Source organism: Protomyctophum bolini (genome assembly GCF_963924005.1).
Source record: "Protomyctophum bolini genome assembly, chromosome: 12".
NCBI lineage: Eukaryota > Metazoa > Chordata > Actinopteri > Myctophiformes > Myctophidae > Protomyctophum > Protomyctophum bolini.
Window position 1 is genome coordinate 42711975 of NC_137873.1, and position 18675 is coordinate 42730649.

The window sequence follows — 18675 nt, forward strand, 5'->3', positions numbered from 1 at the left end:
GCCACCCGTCGCCAAACGTCATGGCCACCCGTCGCCAAACGTCATGGCCACCCGTCGCCAAACGTCATGGCCACCCGTCGCCAAACGTCATGGCCACCCGTCGCCAAACGTCACGGCCACCCGTCGCCAAACGTCGTGGCCGCCCGTCGCCAAACGTCACGGCCACCCGTCGCCAAACGTCACGGCCACCCGTCGCCAAACGTCACGGCCACCCGTCGCCAAACGTCACGGCCGCCCACGTCGTGGCCACCCGTCGCGCTCCAACTTGGATTCCGCTGTCTCTCGGAGCAGGTGATAATTCTCAGAGGAGCAGAGTTTCTACAAGCATCATTATGGGCTGTGGACTGAAGAATGGAACGAGGTTCTCTGTGAAGGTGCAGCCAGTGAAAGAGTATAGCTCCATGACCTCTGGTCTCCACAACATAAAGAGTTTCTCTGTGAAGGTGCAGCCTGTGAAAGAGTATAGCTCCATGACCTCTGGTCTCCACAACATAAAGAGTTTCTCTGTGAAGGTGCAGCCAGTGAAAGAGTATAGCTCCATGACCTCTGGTCTCCACAACATAAAGAGTTTCTCTGTGAAGGTGCAGCCAGTGAAAGAGTATAGCTCCATGACCTCTGGTCTCCACAACATAAAGAGTTTCTCTGTGAAGGTGCAGCCAGTGAAAGAGTATAGCTCCATGACCTCTGGTCTCCACAACATAAAGAGTTTCTCTGTGAAGGTGCAGCCAGTGAAAGAGTATAGCTCCATGACCTCTGGTCTCCACAACATAAAGAGTTTCTCTGTGAAGGTGCAGCCAGTGAAAGAGTATAGCTCCATGACCTCTGGTCTCCACAACATAAAGAGTTTCTCTGTGAAGGTGCAGCCTGTGAAAGAGTATAGCTCCATGACCTCTGGTCTCCACAACATAAAGAGTTTCTCTGTGAAGGTGCAGCCTGTGAAAGAGTATAGCTCCATGACCTCTGGTCTCCACAACATAAAGAGTTTCTCTGTGAAGGTGCAGCCAGTGAAAGAGTATAGCTCCATGACCTCTGGTCTCCACAACATAAAGAGTTTCTCTGTGAAGGTGCAGCCAGTGAAAGAGTATAGCTCCATGACCTCTGGTCTCCACAACATAAAGAGTTTCTCTGTGAAGGTGCAGCCAGTGAAAGAGTATAGCTCCATGAACTCTGGTCTCCACCAGGGCAGGAATTTCACGGCGGCCATGGCCGTCGTTGCCCTCTCTTTGGCCGTGTGCCCTTCCAGCACATGTAACTAATCTTGTTTCCTATTGAAATATTTGCTTTCTGTATTTATTTTATTTTACCATTTTGTTATGTACATATGTGCAAACACTAAACTAAACTAAAACACACACACTCCGGCGATATATATATATATACAGTCCACTTTACATGAGCTCAAACAGTCACACCTTTGTTGATGCCTGAGGTGATGGGACCGTACTGGCGAAGGCAACGTGTTGTGAGCTAATAGGTCTACTATAGTCAGAGCATAAAGTAAGCTAAAAGGTAGGGTAAGTGATATTAAGACCTGAGGTCGATTCTACAAATGTCTTCTAAATCATGACAGTTTTCTGACAAACCCATGTTTCTATTTCATGCCAAGGCCCCCCAGAATTATATGTATTTGGCCGCCGACCCCCATCTGAAAATATGTTTTTCGAGGGACCCCCCAGGAGCAAAGATTTGAGTTAAAAACGTTCTAAAAGAATATATTCAAAGATTTGCACCGCATCGATTTGTCAAAAATAGCAGATCTACAAGCTCGTATCACAGGACTCTGTGCTGCGCTATGAGCTTGTAGATCTGCTATTTTTCAATAGCTAAAGTATAACCTTTCCATTCCTGGTCGTGGGATGACCTGCAATCCAGACTAAAATTGGCCTCAAAAGTTCCTTTGAGAAGTTTCAAGAGTCATCTTAAATGTACAGTCCAACACCGGCACATGTTCGGACATGTAGGCCACTATAGCCTTTGCATAGGCCCTTACATATTTTTTTTCCTGTTTTAAAATGTACATTGTGTATATATACTCTGTGCCCAATTTCTTATGCCCGGTCATTGTTGGAGATTTGTTGTATACTTTGTATAGGTTTGTTGAGGTACGTCATGGATGTATTATTAATATTATTAATGTACTGTAATGTGTAGCACTGAAGTCAGACGCGTAACTAGATGTCAGTGGGCCCCGCCCCGACGTAGGCTGATCAGTGAGTGCCAACTTATGTATGTGTTTATAATTTCATTTTACAGACGGCATTTCATTTTACAGCCGTGTGCCCCCCCCCCCCCCCCCCCCTTGCCTCTGGGCGTTGTCTGCGTCACACTAGTAACGCATTTTGTTTCTGCCTCAGTTCACAAAAAAATGGGGTTCCCGTCCTGAATTTTGGGCGGGAAACCCTTTTGGTGTTTTAAAGCATTATGTTATACTTTAGCTATTGAGAAATATCAGATCTACAAGGTCATAGCGCGATACCGTGTGCCGCACTACGAGCTTGCTATTTCTGAAAAATCGTGAAAATGAGGCGCAAATCATTGAATATATATTCTTTCACAGCGAAAGTTTTCAATACAGAAACTGATACAGTTTTCAGAAAACTGTCAGGATTTAGAAGACATTTTTTAAATTTCGATGTCAGGCTTAAATGGGTCAAAGTGCCAAAAGTAGAAAGCCATCGTGCAGAATGTCCCATTTCAAGTTTTCAAATGTATAAAAAGTATTTGCGACGCATTGTGAGCTTGTAGATGGGCTATTTTCAAATGGCCAGTTATTTTTTGGTTACGTCAACTATGTGTTCACGTGTAATTCAGCTTTTAGACATGTCAAAAGCTGACACGCCTAATATACCTAAAACGTGTCAAATATACAAATATTTATAATTGTTCAAGGCTATTTGCAAGCCTGCACTCAATAAACACTCGGGGCAGTTAGTGCAGTATATATTGCAGTAGCTAGGGTGGATAGACTTCACACATTACAGACATCGCTGACTGACGTGGTTCTTCTCAGCTCTGAGGACTTCCCCAAACTACTGAAGGTGAGCTCAAAGATTCTTGCTAGTATGCAATTGCAATGACAGCGATGCTTGACCTGCAGGCTGCAGGGTCAAATAATTGGTAGAGCACAGAGATTGTAATGATAAGTTATGTGTTCAAAACATGTCATAGTATTTTATTTTGTATTTCAAACCTCGAAGAGTGATATTTCAATCGATTTATTGATCATAACATGCTCTTGAAATACACACCGATATAGGCTACTGTGTTAAGTGGCCTTAATATGTGTTTTTGAGGATCTTAAAGTGGGTCCTCCTGACCCAGAAAAGGTTGATAAACACTGTCTAATGAGAACGACATGAGTTACATTCAATGTTCTTATAAGTTGTCTCTGTAGCAGATCCAAAGGCATACAGACAGAGTCAAACAACTATACTGACTGACAGCTTTTTTATGTACTCACAGAAAAATGAAGATTGTGATCCTTCTTTTCGCCGTGCTGGCCATCAGTAACGCGGCATCATTGCAGAATGCCAAAGCCGAGGATAAGCCAGGTAACTATAGTTTCATAAGATGTCATTTTGTGTGATGTGACGTCAAGCCGTGTAACTTTACTTAAAGCAGTGGTTTTCAACCACCAGTCCGGAGGGCCACCAGTGGTCCCTGAGGGGGATCCAGGTGGTCCCCAGCTAAATGATGGAAAGTTGCCATATACCGAGTCACCATGGACCTGAATCGCCAGAACATGATTTTTTAATGGCCGTGGCTAGCGATTCAGGGCTGGAGCCAGGCTACGGATGTACCAATATTTGATATTTTGTATATAGAACCTAATACCTTAAGTAATTTTGTGAAACACCTATTTGGCAACCTGCATTAACATGTGTTAAAGGTTAAAGGTCTAATTGTTGAGGATACAGACTTGACCCATGCATACAGCACCAGCCACGTGCACGGGGGCTTCTGCCCTCTAGCTGCCCCTTTACCCATCTGTAAAAAGTGCCCCCCTAGACCAGGGATGCAGTATTTACTGTGGTGAAGTAATCCATGCCGTACGTCGCATCTCCAGTACAGCTTGATTATACTTAAATTGAGCTGGCTGGGAGGTCAAATCAAATCCACTGTCTAATCCATAGTCAAGGTACAAATCCATAGTCAATTCCAATCGTATTCCAATATACAGCAAAAATATCCTTTATTATTCTACACTGTACACTTACCCTGTGATACTTCTCATTATGCTGCTGTAGCTGCTGTGAAGGTGGAAGACGCCCCTAAACCTGCTGAGATGGGCCATAAGAAGCATGAGGATAAGGCAGAATTCTTACTCGGTCTCATACACAATGCCGTGAAGGGTGTTACAAGTTTTCTTGGAGATGAGGCACAGTTGAAGGATCAGGATAAGGCAGAATTCTTACTCGGTCTCATACACAATGCCGCGAAGGGTGTCTTGAAGGGTGTTACAAGTATTCTTGGAGATGAGGCACAGTTGAAGGATCAGGATAAGGCAGAATTCTTACTCGGTCTCATACACAATGCCGCGAAGGGTGTCTTGAAGGGTGTTACAAGTATTCTTGGAGATGAGGCACAGTTGAAGGATCAGGATAAGGCAGAATTCTTACTCGGTCTCATACACCATGCCGTGAAGGGTGTTACAAGTATTCTTGGAGATGAGGCACAGTTGAAGGATGAGGATAAGGCAGAATTCTTCCCTTTTGGTGAGAAGGATGAGGATAAGGCAGAATTCTTCCCTTTTGGTGAGAAGGATGAGGATAAGGCAGAATTCTTCCCTTTTGGTGAGAAGGATGAGGATAAGGCAGAATTTTTCCCTTTTGGTGAGAAGGATGAGGATAAGGCAGATTTTTTCCCTTTTGGTGAGAAGGATGAGGATATGGCAGAATTTTTCTGGAGGCGCTTCGGGAGAGGAAGGCACTGGGGGTGATCCGGTGATGAGATGGTTCCCGCTGGCCTGATGGAGAGGTGAGGACAGGAATTCAACAAGCCCTATATCGTTTGTACTGACACGGTCCATGTAGTTATAGTAAATGGAAGTTCCACTTGTATAAAGTTGAGTATACTGTATTTTTGAGGGGTTTGTGTGAACATAAACATTGAATGCCATTGAATTGAATGGCCAGTTTTGAGTGTTTGTGCAAACACAAACATGGCATAAACACAAACATTGAAGACAAAAGTGAGGACGCAAATTGTGATTGGCCGGAATGAGATGATGCATGATGATAAGAGCGCCCCTCTCTTCACACGGGTGTGATTTATTTTTACACCATTTCATTAAAGCAGCAGAAAACCGCATACACTCTTGCATAATAATAATAATAATTTTACATAAAGACATTTTTTCTTTTTATAGAGAACTAATAATAATAACATGCCACTATCTCTATATTAACGTGTTAATGCACTTCTTCCACAGCTCCAGGGGAAACCCAGAGTCACCATCGTCTTCTTCCACAGCTCCAGAGGAAACCCAGAGTCACCATCGTCTTCAATAATACATCATTTGCTATTTGTGACACTCAAATAAAAGTCAAATGCAACTTTTGACTTGCCTTTTTTTGTGATGGGGGGGGGGGGGGGTGGGGGGAGTATTTTCTAAAGAACATAAAGGATAAACTACTAGGGCATGGCTTTCTAACTGGTGGTCCGTGAAGGTATTGCATGTGGTACCTGACCAAGCATTTAGTATGTAGGAAGTTATTATGTCGGAGTGAACATTTGTATTTTATTTTATTTTATCGATCACTAGTTGAGAAACAATGCACTAAAATTGAGTGCAAAGGACATCACATGTGATCCTATAAGTCCTCCTCCCTGTGAGAGAGGAGCTCTAGAGAGTAATCCTATATGAAGTCCTCCTCCCTGTGAGAGAGGAGCTCTAGAGAGTGATCCTATATGAAGTCCTCCTCCCTGTGAGAGAGGAGCTCTAGAGAGTGATCCTGTATGAAGTCCTCCTCCCTGTGAGAGAGGAGCTCTAGAGAGTGATCCTATAAGTCCTCCTCCCTGTGAGAGAGGAGCTCTAGAGTGATCCTGTATGAAGTCCTCCTCCCTGTGAGAGAGGAGCTCTAGAGAGTGATCCTATATGAAGTCCTCCTCCCTGTGAGAGAGGAGCTCTAGAGAGTGATCCTGTATGAAGTCCTCCTCCCTGTGAGAGAGGAGCTCTAGAGAGTGATCCTATATGAAGTCCTCCTCCCTGTGAGAGAGGAGCTCTAGAGAGTGATCCTATATGAAGTCCTCCTCCCTGTGAGAGATGTCACACTGACATTTATGTTTGAAATAATTAAAAAGACGAAAAACAACCAAAAAAAGGTTGTTGTAACTTGCCCTTTTTTTCCGTCTTTCTAATTATCTGTTAGTTCCAAAGATTTGTGTTTATTGTCATGAGTTGTCACCTGCCGGGTTGGCTTTGTCTGGGGCTTAAAAGGTCTTTAAATAAATCATTTTTGAAACCTCTATGGGGAAAATGAATGGGGAATTATTTCCTGGTGCCCACTGCCCTCACAGGGAGCGGGACTGCGACTCTCTTGGCCACGTGGCGTGGTTGCCTGCCTTGCTCTGCCGAGTTGGAGATCGGGGTTCGATTCCAGCTCATCGGGTGCTAAACGTTACATTATAATCCTTTTGTTGTCCTTATCAGCTAGTCTTGATGACGATGTTATAGAGGCCTCAACACTGTAATGAACACCTAAACCAACAGACCAGATGCACCAATAGCAATCAGTTCCCAGCAAACAATATTGACCTAATTGATGCCACAACCAAGGTATCGTACAATGTAAAATTGTTCCCCAAACTAAAAGGCTATGAATTGTGTATGTAGTAAAAAATACACATACACGCCTATTGTGTCTATTATTCATTGTTGGTGTGCGTATGTGTCTATTGTTCATCACATATTGTGATGTTTCAGTGGGACTTCATCACATTATAACATGTCATATATAGCGCTCCAACTTGGCTGTGCATGCAAATGAATGGCGAAAGACATCAGGTGCCTACGAGGCTGCTGTTCGAAAGCTGGATCAAAAGCTTAGCATGTAATGAAAAAGAATAAATTAGACGCACGCGCCAATAAAGTACACCCGAGCAACAACACCACAGCTACATGCCAAAACAAAGTAATTAATTTGTTCATTTTAAATGGGGCACAATTAGATGGAGAGAACAGTATGAAACTATTGGATCACTGGTCATTAACCCATTCTGGGCGGGCACCCATTTTGGTGTTAGCACTATGTTATGCTTTAGCTATTGAAAAATAGCAGATCTACAAAGGTAGGTACAAAGTTGTAGGTCTGCTATTTTTGAAGAATCGAAGAACGACATTTTTTTAAATCTGATCTCAGGTCAGAATGGGTCCATCAGACCAGTGTGTGTCCAGTGGAAACCTCGTATGAATCTGATCTCAGGTCAGAATGGGTGAGCTCAGTTGTAAAGCATCAATATATCAACAGTGTCTGTGTGCACGGCTGCATTCGTCTTTGAAGGCCAAAATACCATATGGGTGAATATTCCATTGAAATCTCTGGCATCGATTTATAACGGCCATTATGTTGAGAGACCCCCCCTCTCCACATAATCTGACCATATTATATTTCTTTCTCCTTCTGTGCGTGTGTGTGTGTGTGTGTCTCTCTGTCTTTCCATATGTGACTAAATTTGACTGAGGGATTGCCATTGGATTTTTTTGAATTTTCGTTTTTTTCCATGTCATATGAAAGCAGGGAATCATATAGCTTCAAATTGACATATTGGTTGTTCAGTTTGACCCACCATTTTGGGAGATATGGCTTATAGAGTAAATGTCTTGTAGAAAACAGCGAGTTGAGAGAACAGGCTTGAAAGGTTCACTTCTGTGGTCTCTAACATTACACCTATAGCTACATGTTTGGGCATTTATTTATTTCATATTTACATGTCGATTTCAGCTCTGACACTTATTTCAGACATGCTCTAGTGACGAGTCTGCCTGTGCTATTAACTCATTTTGAAAAAAGAAAAAGAAAAAAAAATCTCCTTTTGGTGAAAAGCTGTAATTTGCGCGATGGCAGTCTCTCAGTGAAATCTGGTCACATTATGGTATCTCGCTCTCTCCCACAGTGATTCCATGTGTGACATCTTAGTGTTCTGCCCATTGTTCTGCGGGTATACCTTTACCCGCCTGCCATTTTGGGGGCAGGAACGGGACGGTCCCGGAGAACCACTCACCCAATCGACTTGAAACTCGACACGGCGACAACACACTTCAGAAATACAAGACCAGCGGTTCACCAGATATGCACACGACAGGCAGACATACTGATATTCCTGGAATGTATGTAACATCTATGTATAGATGTGTGTGTGTGTGTGTGTGTGTGTGTGTGTGTGTGTGTGCGTGTGCGTGTGTGCGTGTGCGTGTGTGCGTGTGCGTGTGTGCGTGTGCACGCGGGCATTTGTGTGAAATGCAAGATGTAAGCACACATACTGTACAGATACAGTGGTTGGCTAACCGCTGGGGTACACCACCAGTAATCTCTCTAATAGCTTCCAGAAAAGAACAGTCCAGGCCATAGAAATGGATACCAGCACTCACGTTATTCTATCCAATGGGATCATTGCTGGGGAAAACTGAAAAATAAACGAGAATCCTTTTGGATATAACGTGAGTGCTCTGATCCATTTCTATATGGACTCTCGATGGCTTCCACCATGAATGACTCGACTGCCTCAGAAGTCACTATCGCTAGGACTATACCGCGTATAGTCTACACCTCCCCACCTCCCCACCAGCCACCCCCACGCCGCCACCACCACCTCCCCACCAGCCACCCCCACGCCACCACCAACCACCCCCACGCCACCACCACCTCCCCACCAGCCACCCCCACGCCACCCCCACGGCACCCCCACGCCACCCCCACGGCACCCCCACGCCACCCCCACGGCACCACCACCTCCCCACCAGCCACCCCCACGCCACCACCACCTCCCCACCAGCCACCCCCACGCCACCACCACCTCCCCACCAGCCACCCCCACGGCACCACCAGCCACCCCCACGGCACAGATGCACCTCCTGGGTATTTGTCAGGATTTCAACAGGGGAGGGAGAGAGAGAGGGAGAGAGAGAGAGAGAGAGAGAGAGAGAGAGAGAGAGAGAATAATAATAAGAGAGAGGAGAGGAGAAATATTATTCAAGTGCGGTTAGCTCCTTGAATGAGCTTGTTAAGGTGTCTGTGAGTGAGAGAGAGAGAGAGAAGGAGATGAAAGGTGTATGGCAACAAGAACAGGTGGGGGGGGTCGGATATGAAAAGGCAAGTGAGAAGAAGAAGAAGGCGTGTTGTTGTTTGTTGGAGGGATTCCTGTCGCTCATAGACATAGCCCTGTCACAAGGATCAGCCTCTTGACAGCTCACCTCCCGCAGCGCAAAAGAAGAAGCCACAGGAATATACTACGTTGTTCTTCTTATCTCTCTCTCTCCGCAAGGAGGAGAAGAGTTCTCAGCCCGACGCTTCAGAGAGAGAGAGAGAGAGAGAGAGAGAGAGACACTAAACAGACAGAAAGAAAGGCATACAGTGGTAGTAGGGGACACAGAAGCGATGGAAGCTCAGTCCAAGAAGCAGCGGTTTAAGAAAGGTCGGAGTGCCACGTTCAGCATTGATGGCTTCAACATCACCATAGGTGAGAGACACGGAGCACGTGGCTGGGGACTGTGCGTGCGTGCGTGCATGCGTGCGTGCTTGCGTGCGTGTCTGCATGTGTGTGTGTGTGTGTGTGTGTGTGTGTATCGGAGAGAAAGTGGAGATGTTCAGTGTGTCAGATAGAGAGAAATAGATGGACCTTGTTTGATGCCATGGTGGAAATTCCGTTGTCAAATATATATAAGGGCAGTACAGCAGAATCACAGGGTAGATATACTGTACATAAGGGGGGGAAAAAAAAGAGATGTATAAAGATAAATACAACTTTATTGTCCATGACATTTTACATGAAATGGAAATGTGTCTTTGGGCGCAGCGGCAGTCCGTTTGCAACAATAGAAACATCACATAAAATGCATTCCCATAACGCAGGAACCATGTGATCATGGGCTGTGGGGATTAGGTGGTGCAAAAACATGTTTTTATTTAAAATGCCCACAGCAGTTGGCACAAAACGAGGCTCATGTAACCCACTCTTATAACCCATTCTGACCTGAGATCAGATTCATACGAGGTTTCCACTAGGACACACGCTGGTCTGATTAACCCATTGTGACCTGAGATCAGATTCTAAAATAAAATGTCAGTCGTTCTTCGACTTTTCAAAAAATAGCAGACCTACAAGCTCGTAGCGCGCCACTCGGTGGCGCGCTATGAGCTTGTAGATCTGCTATTTTTCAATAGCTAAAGCACAACATGATGGGTAAGGGTTCCCGTTCAGAACGGGTTAAGCCTCCTGCCTGATGGTAGCAACTATAGCGAGTCAAATTCAGGGCGAAGAGGGCGGGTAGAATAATTGTAAATCTGAATATCTTTTTTGGTCATGGAGCGGTTGTATATACAGTATGTCCTGCAGCAGTTTGCAACCGTTTGTCTCCAATGATCTTACTAGCCTGGTTGACTACCCGGGTGATGAGGTTATTTTTGAGGGGCCATATAGCCCCTCCTATGTACAGCTTTCTGTCTATGTGCACACACTTTGTCAAGCAAACATTAATTGAAGACGAAGGTGAGGACGCAAATTCTGATTGGCCCGGAATGAGAATGATGTATGTTGATGCACCGTGATAAGATCGCCCCTCAATTCACATGGGTGTGATTTTTTTTTTTTAATCTATAACTGAGAGATACCCAGAGCAGGAGGACACTCAGTGAGTGACCTATAGACCATGTTGGTATCAGGGTGTGTTGGGGTGTGTGTATGCATTAAAACATCTCGCTTTTCTGAGAAGATAAAGCCGCTGCCTTGCCTTTTTTTATAATTGTTCTCTGCATTGGTTGGTTTGAAAGGTGATTTTATTGTCCATGGTTGTTCCCAGATATTTAACCCATTCTGACCTGAGATCAGATCCCTACGAGGTTTCCACTAGGACACACACTGGTCTGATTAACCCATTCTGACCTGAGATCAGATTCTAAAAATGTCAATCGTTCTTCGATTTTTCAAAAATAGCAGACCTACAAGCTCGTAGCGCGCCACTCGGTGGCGCGCTATGAGCTTGTAGATCTGCTATTTTTCAATAGCTAAAGCATAACATGATGCTAACACCAAAAGGGGTTCCCGTACTGAATGGGTTAAAGTCACTGACCTGCTCCACTTTACATCAGTCAGTAATCAGTCAGTTATCAGTCACTTACTTGACGAGCCAACCCTTTTTCAGAACAAATATGGGTAAATTCACCTTTCACAGCACTGCCACTCAAGTTGTGGAATGCCCCGCCCCCTTCCCTCAAAACAAACAAAGCTCACTGGTTTCCTTTTTAAACCCGTCACTGTCACTGTATCATATTCCAACCTGTACATGTAGATTTAATGTGTTTGAGAAATCTTAATTGTTTGTTGTCACTGTTGTGATTGTGAATGAATGTATGGAACCTGAATGGAAACAAGACAGTGCTGTCCTTTTGGACCAACGCTGTGCTTGTCCTGTACCCTGTACTGTACTGCATTTTATTGTCTAATACAATTATCAATCAAACTTCCTCCCCACCCATAATATCAGGCCTAGAGATGGACCCTGAGCCCTCTGCTCCCCCCCCCCCCCCCCCCCTCCTTGGTTGTGGCATCAATTAGGTCAATATATTGTTTGCTGGGAACTGATTGCTATAACAAAATTACTGTGGTGCACCTGGCTACAACGATCGATTGTAGAAAAACGGGCGCTCTGACATCCAACTCCACTCTCTGGAGCTCCTCTCTTACAGGGAGGAGGACTTCATATAGGATCACTCTCTAGAGCTCCTCTCTCACAGGGAGGAGGACTTCATATAGGATCACTCTCTAGAGCTCCTCTCTCACAGGGAGGAGGACTTATAGGATCACTCTCTAGAGCTCCTCTCTCACAGGGAGGAGGACTTCATACAGGATCACTCTAGAGCTCCTCTCTCACAGGGAGGAGGACTTCATATAGGATCACTCTCTAGAGCTCCTCTCTCACAGGGAGGAGGACTTCATATAGGATCACTCTCTAGAGCTCCTCTCTCACAGGGAGGAGGACTTCATACAGGATCACTCTAGAGCTCCTCTCTCACAGGGAGGAGGACTTCATATAGGATCACTCTTTAGAGCTCCTCTCTCACAGGGAGGAGGACTTCATATAGGATCACTCTCTAGAGCTCCTCTCTCACAGGGAGGAGGACTTATAGGATCACTCTCTAAAGCTCCTCTCTCACAGGGAGGAGGACTTCATACAGGATCACTCTCTAGAGCTCCTCTCTCACAGGGAGGAGGACTTCATATAGGATTACTCTCTAGAGCTCCTCTCTCACAGGGAGGAGGACTTATAGGATCACATGTGATGTCCTTTGCACTCAATTTTAGTGCATTGTTTCTCAACTAGTGATCGATAAAATAAAATAAAATACAAATGTTCACTCCGACATAATAACTTCCTACATACTAAATGCTTGGTCAGGGACCACATGCAATACCTTCACGGACCACCAGTTAGAAAGCCATGCCCTAGTAGTTTATCCTTTATGTTCTTGAGAAAATACTCCCCCCCCCCCCCCCCCCCCCCCATCACAAAAAAAGGCAAGTCAAAAGTTGCATTTGACTTTTATTTGAGTGTCACAAATAGCAAATGATGTATTATTGAAGACGATGGTGACTCTGGGTTTCCTCTGGAGCTGTGGAAGAAGACGATGGTGACTCTGGGTTTCCCCTGGAGCTGTGGAAGAAGTGCATTAACACGTTAATATAGAGATAGTGGCATGTTATTATTATTAGTTTATAGAGACATAAAAAGAAAAAATGTCTTTATGTAAAATTATTATTATTATTATGCAAGAGTGTATGCGGTTTTCTGCTGCTTTAATGAAATGGTGTAAAAATAAATCACACCCGTGTGAAGAGAGGGGCGCTCTTATCATCATGCATCATCTCATTCCGGCCAATCACAATTTGCGTCCTCACTTTTGTCTTCAATGTTTGTGTTTATGCCATGTTTGTGTTTGCACAAACACTCAAAACTGGCCATTCAATTCAATGGCATTCAATGTTTATGTTCACACAAACCCCTCAAAAATACAGTATACTCAACTTTATACAAGTGGAACTTCCATTTACTATAACTACATGGACCGTGTCAGTACAAACGATATAGGGCTTGTTGAATTCCTGTCCTCACCTCTCCATCAGGCCAGCGGGAACCATCTCATCACCGGATCACCCCCAGTGCCTTCCTCTCCCGAAGCGCCTCCAGAAGAATTCTGCCTTATCCTCATCCTTCTCACCAAAAGGGAAGAATTCTGCCTTATCCTCATCCTTCTCACCAAAAGGGAAGAATTCTGCCTTATCCTCATCCTTCAACTGTGCCTCATCTCCAAGAATACTTGTAACACCCTTCACGGCATGGTGTATGAGACCGAGTAAGAATTCTGCCTTATCCTGATCCTTCAACTGTGCCTCATCTCCAAGAATACTTGTAACACCCTTCACGGCATGGTGTATGAGACCGAGTAAGAATTCTGCCTTATCCTGATCCTTCAACTGTGCCTCATCTCCAAAAAGGAGATGTAAGAATTCTGCCTTATCCTGATCCTTCAACTGTGCCTCATCTCCAAAAAGATGAAAAAAAAATTCTGCCTTATCCTCATGCTTCTTATGGCCCATCTCAGCAGGTTTAGGGGCGTCTTCCACCTTCACAGCAGCTACAGCAGCATAATGAGAAGTATCACAGGGTAAGTGTACAGTGTAGAATAATAAAGGATATTTTTGCTGTATATTGGAATACGATTGGAATTGACTATGGATTTGTACCTTGACTATGGATTAGACTGTGGATTTGATTTGACCTCCCAGCCAGCTCAATTTAAGTATAATCAAGCTGTACTGGAGATGCGGCGTACGGCATGGATTACTTCACCACAGTAAATACTGCATCCCTGGTCTAGGGGGGCACTTTTTACCGATGGGTAAAGGGGCAGCTAGAGGGCAGAAGCCCCCGTGCACGTGGCTGGTGCTGTATGCATGGGTCAAGTCTGTATCCTCAACAATTAGACCTTTAACCTTTAACACATGTTAATGCAGGTTGCCAAATAGGTGTTTCACAAAATTACTTAAGGTATTAGGTTCTATATACAAAATATCAAATATTGGTACATCCGTAGCCTGGCTCCAGCCCTGAATCGCTAGCCACGGCCATTAAAAAATCATGTTCTGGCGATTCAGGTCCATGGTGACTCGGTATATGGCAACTTTCCATCATTTAGCTGGGGACCACCTGGAACCCCCTCAGGGACCACTGGTGGCCCTCCGGACTGGTGGTTGAAAACCACTGCTTTAAGGAAAGTTACACGGCTTGACGTCACATCACACAAAATGACATCTTATGAAACTATAGTTACCTGGCTTATCCTCGGCTTTGGCATTCTGCAATGATGCCGCGTTACTGATGGCCAGCACGGCGAAAAGAAGGATCACAATCTTCATTTTTCTGTGAGTACATAAAAAAGCTGTCAGTCAGTATAGTTGTTTGACTCTGTCTGTATGCCTTTGGATCTGCTACAGAGACAACTTATAAGAACATTGAATGTAACTCATGTCGTTCTCATTAGACAGTGTTTATCAACCTTTTCTGGGTCAGGAGGACCCACTTTAAGATCCTCAAAAACACATATTAAGGCCACTTAACACAGTAGCCTATATCGGTGTGTATTTCAAGAGCATGTTATGATCAATAAATCGATTGAAATATCACTCTTCGAGGTTTGAAATACAAAATAAAATACTATGACATGTTTTGAACACATAACTTATCATTACAATCTCTGTGCTCTACCAATTATTTGACCCTGCAGCCTGCAGGTCAAGCATCGCTGTCATTGCAATTGCATACTAGCAAGAATCTTTGAGCTCACCTTCAGTAGTTTGGGGAAGTCCTCAGAGCTGAGAAGAACCACGTCAGTCAGCGATGTCTGTAATGTGTGAAGTCTATCCACCCTAGCTACTGCAATATATACTGCACTAACTGCCCCGAGTGTTTATTGAGTGCAGGCTTGCAAATAGCCTTGAACAATTATAAATATTGGTATATTTGACACGTTTTAGGTATATTAGGCGTGTCAGCTTTTGACATGTCTAAAAGCTGAATTACACGTGAACACATAGTTGACGTAACCAAAAAATAACTGGCCATTTGAAAATAGCCCATCTACAAGCTCACAATGCGTCGCAAATACTTTTTATACATTTGAAAACTTGAAATGGGACATTCTGCACGATGGCTTTCTACTTTTGGCACTTTGACCCATTTAAGCCTGACATCGAAATTTAAAAAATGTCTTCTAAATCCTGACAGTTTTCTGAAAACTGTATCAGTTTCTGTATTAAAAACTTTCGCTGTGAAAGAATATATATTCAATGATTTGCGCCTCATTTTCACGATTTTTCAGAAATAGCAAGCTCGTAGTGCGGCACACGGTATCGCGCTATGACCTTGTAGATCTGATATTTCTCAATAGCTAAAGTATAACATAATGCTTTAAAACACCAAAAGGGTTTCCCGCCCAAAATTCAGGACGGGAACCCCATTTTTTTGTGAACTGAGGCAGAAACAAAATGCGTTACTAGCGTGACGCAGACAACGCCCAGAGGCAAGGGGGGGGCACACGGCTGCCCAGCCGTGCCGTCTGTAAAATGAAATTATAAACACATACATAAGTTGGCACTCACTGATCAGCCTACGTCGGGGCGGGGCCCACTGACATCTAGTTACGCGTCTGACTTCAGTGCTACACATTACAGTACATTAATAATATTAATAATACATCCATGACGTACCTCAACAAACCTATACAAAGTATACAACAAATCTCCAACAATGACCGGGCATAAGAAATTGGGCACAGAGTATATATACACAATGTACATTTTAAAACAGGGAAAAAAATATGTAAGGGCCTATGCAAAGGCTATAGTGGCCTACATGTCCGAACATGTGCCGGTGTTGGACTGTACATTTAAGATGACTCTTGAAACTTCTCAAAGGAACTTTTGAGGCCAATTTTAGTCTGGATTGCAGGTCATCCCACGACCAGGAATGGAAAGGTTATACTTTAGCTATTGAAAAATAGCAGATCTACAAGCTCATAGCGCAGCACAGAGTCCTGTGATACGAGCTTGTAGATCTGCTATTTTTGACAAATCGATGCGGTGCAAATCTTTGAATATATTCTTTTAGAACGTTTTTAACTCAAATCTTTGCTTCTGGGGGATCCCTGGAAAAACATATTTTCAGATGGGGGTCGGCGGCCAAATACATATAATTCTGGGGGGCCTTGGCATGAAATAGAAACATGGGTTTGTCAGAAAACTGTCATGATTTAGAAGACATTTGTAGAATCGACCTCAGGTCTTAATATCACTTACCCTACCTTTTAGCTTACTTTATGCTCTGACTATAGTAGACCTATTAGCTCACAACACGTTGCCTTCGCCAGTACGGTCCCATCACCTCAGGCATCAACAAAGGTGTGACTGTTTGAGCTCATGTAAAGTGGACTGTATATATATATATATCGCCGGAGTGTGTGTGTTTTAGTTTAGTTTAGTGTTTGCACATATGTACATAACAAAATGGTAAAATAAAATAAATACAGAAAGCAAATATTTCAATAGGAAACAAGATTAGTTACATGTGCTGGAAGGGCACACGGCCAAAGAGAGGGCAACGACGGCCATGGCCGCCGTGAAATTCCTGCCCTGGTGGAGACCAGAGTTCATGGAGCTATACTCTTTCACTGGCTGCACCTTCACAGAGAAACTCTTTATGTTGTGGAGACCAGAGGTCATGGAGCTATACTCTTTCACTGGCTGCACCTTCACAGAGAAACTCTTTATGTTGTAGAGACCAGAGGTCATGGAGCTATAGTCTTTCACTGGCTACACCTTCACAGAGAAACTCTTTATGTTGTGGAGACCAGAGTTCATGGAGCTATACTCTTTCACTGGCTACACCTTCACAGAGAAACTCTTTATGTTGTGGAGACCAGAGTTCATGGAGCTATACTCTTTCACTGGCTGCACCTTCACAGAGAAACTCTTTATGTTGTGGAGACCAGAGTTCATGGAGCTATACTCTTTCACTGGCTGCACCTTCACAGAGAAACTCTTTATGTTGTGGAGACCAGAGTTCATGGAGCTATACTCTTTCACTATGGCTGCACCTTCACAGAGAAACTCTTTATGTTGTGGAGACCAGAGGTCATGGAGCTATACTCTTTCACTGGCTGCACCTTCACAGAGAAACTCTTTATGTTGTGGAGACCAGAGTTCATGGAGCTATACTCTTTCACTATGGCTGCACCTTCACAGAGAAACTCTTTATGTTGTAGAGACCAGAGGTCATGGAGCTTTAGTCTTTCACTGGCTACACCTTCACAGAGAAACTCTTTATGTTGTGGAGACCATAGTTCATGGAGCTATACTCTTTCACTGGCTACACCTTCACAGATAAACTCTTTATGTTGTGGAGACCAGAGTTCATGGAGCTATACTCTTTCACTGGCTGCACCTTCACAGAGAAACTCTTTATGTTGTGGAGACCAGAGGTCATGGAGCTATACTCTTTCACTGGCTGCACCTTCACAGAGAACCTCGTTCCATTCTTCAGTCCACAGCCCATAATGATGCATGTAGAAACTCTGCTCCTGAGAATATCAGTATGTCTGCCTGTCGTGTGCATATCTCGTGAACCTTTCTGAAGACACGAGGAAGTGTGGTGTCGCCGTGTCGAGTTTCAAGTCGATTGGGTGAGTGGTTCTCCGGGACCGTCCCGTTCCTGCCCCCAAAATGGCAGGCGGGTAAAGGTATACCCGCAGAACAATGGGCAGAACACTAAGATGTCACACATGGAATCACTGTGGGAGAGAGCGAGATACCATAATGTGACCAGATTTCACTGAGAGACTGCCATCGCGCAAATGATAGCTTTTCACCAAAGGAGATTTTTTCTTTATTATTATTATTTTTTCCAAAATGAGTTAATGAGTTAATTTGAAGCTATGATTCCCTGCTTTCATATGACATGAAAAAAACGAAAATTCAAAAAAATCCAATGGCAATCCCTCAGTCAAATTTTGTCACATATGGAAAGACAGAGAGACACACACACGCACAGAAGGAGAAAGAAATTGGTTGTGAGGGAGCAGTGCACCACAGCATCATGGGAAATGTAGTCCAGGAAGGAAGTGATAACCTGCATCCCACCACCACACATCAGGCTTCATCCATTCATGTTTAGAGCATTCATCACTCCATTAACGTTAAAATTACGGCCCTAGGCTATCTCTCATAAATGTGCCGTTGCGGCCACGGTGGGACGCCACGGCGGGACGCGGCACTCCATCATTTGGTAAAACAGCAGTGTGTGCGTGTCTCCCTCCACTCCAGTGTCTCTTATCTGCTCGGGTTTCAAACCAAAACTCTTTCCAATCATGACTATATGTGATTGCTCTCATTCAACAACATACCGTA

The 18675-nt window shown here is 44.1% G+C and overlaps 1 protein-coding gene across 1 annotated transcript in view; it reads left to right on the top strand.

Annotated features, from left to right (window-relative positions):
- Positions 1 to 9596: 9596 nt before the first annotated feature.
- The window catches only part of LOC308325184 (uncharacterized protein), a gene marked incomplete at its 5' end in the record, with an annotated part of 279818 nt that continues 270739 nt past the window's right edge, over positions 9597 to 18675 (top strand). Inside the window, one exon of the mRNA XM_080777607.1 lies at positions 9597 to 9678. Within this exon, the coding sequence (XP_080633733.1) occupies positions 9597 to 9678 (82 nt within the window). The remainder of the gene's footprint in view (positions 9679 to 18675) is intronic.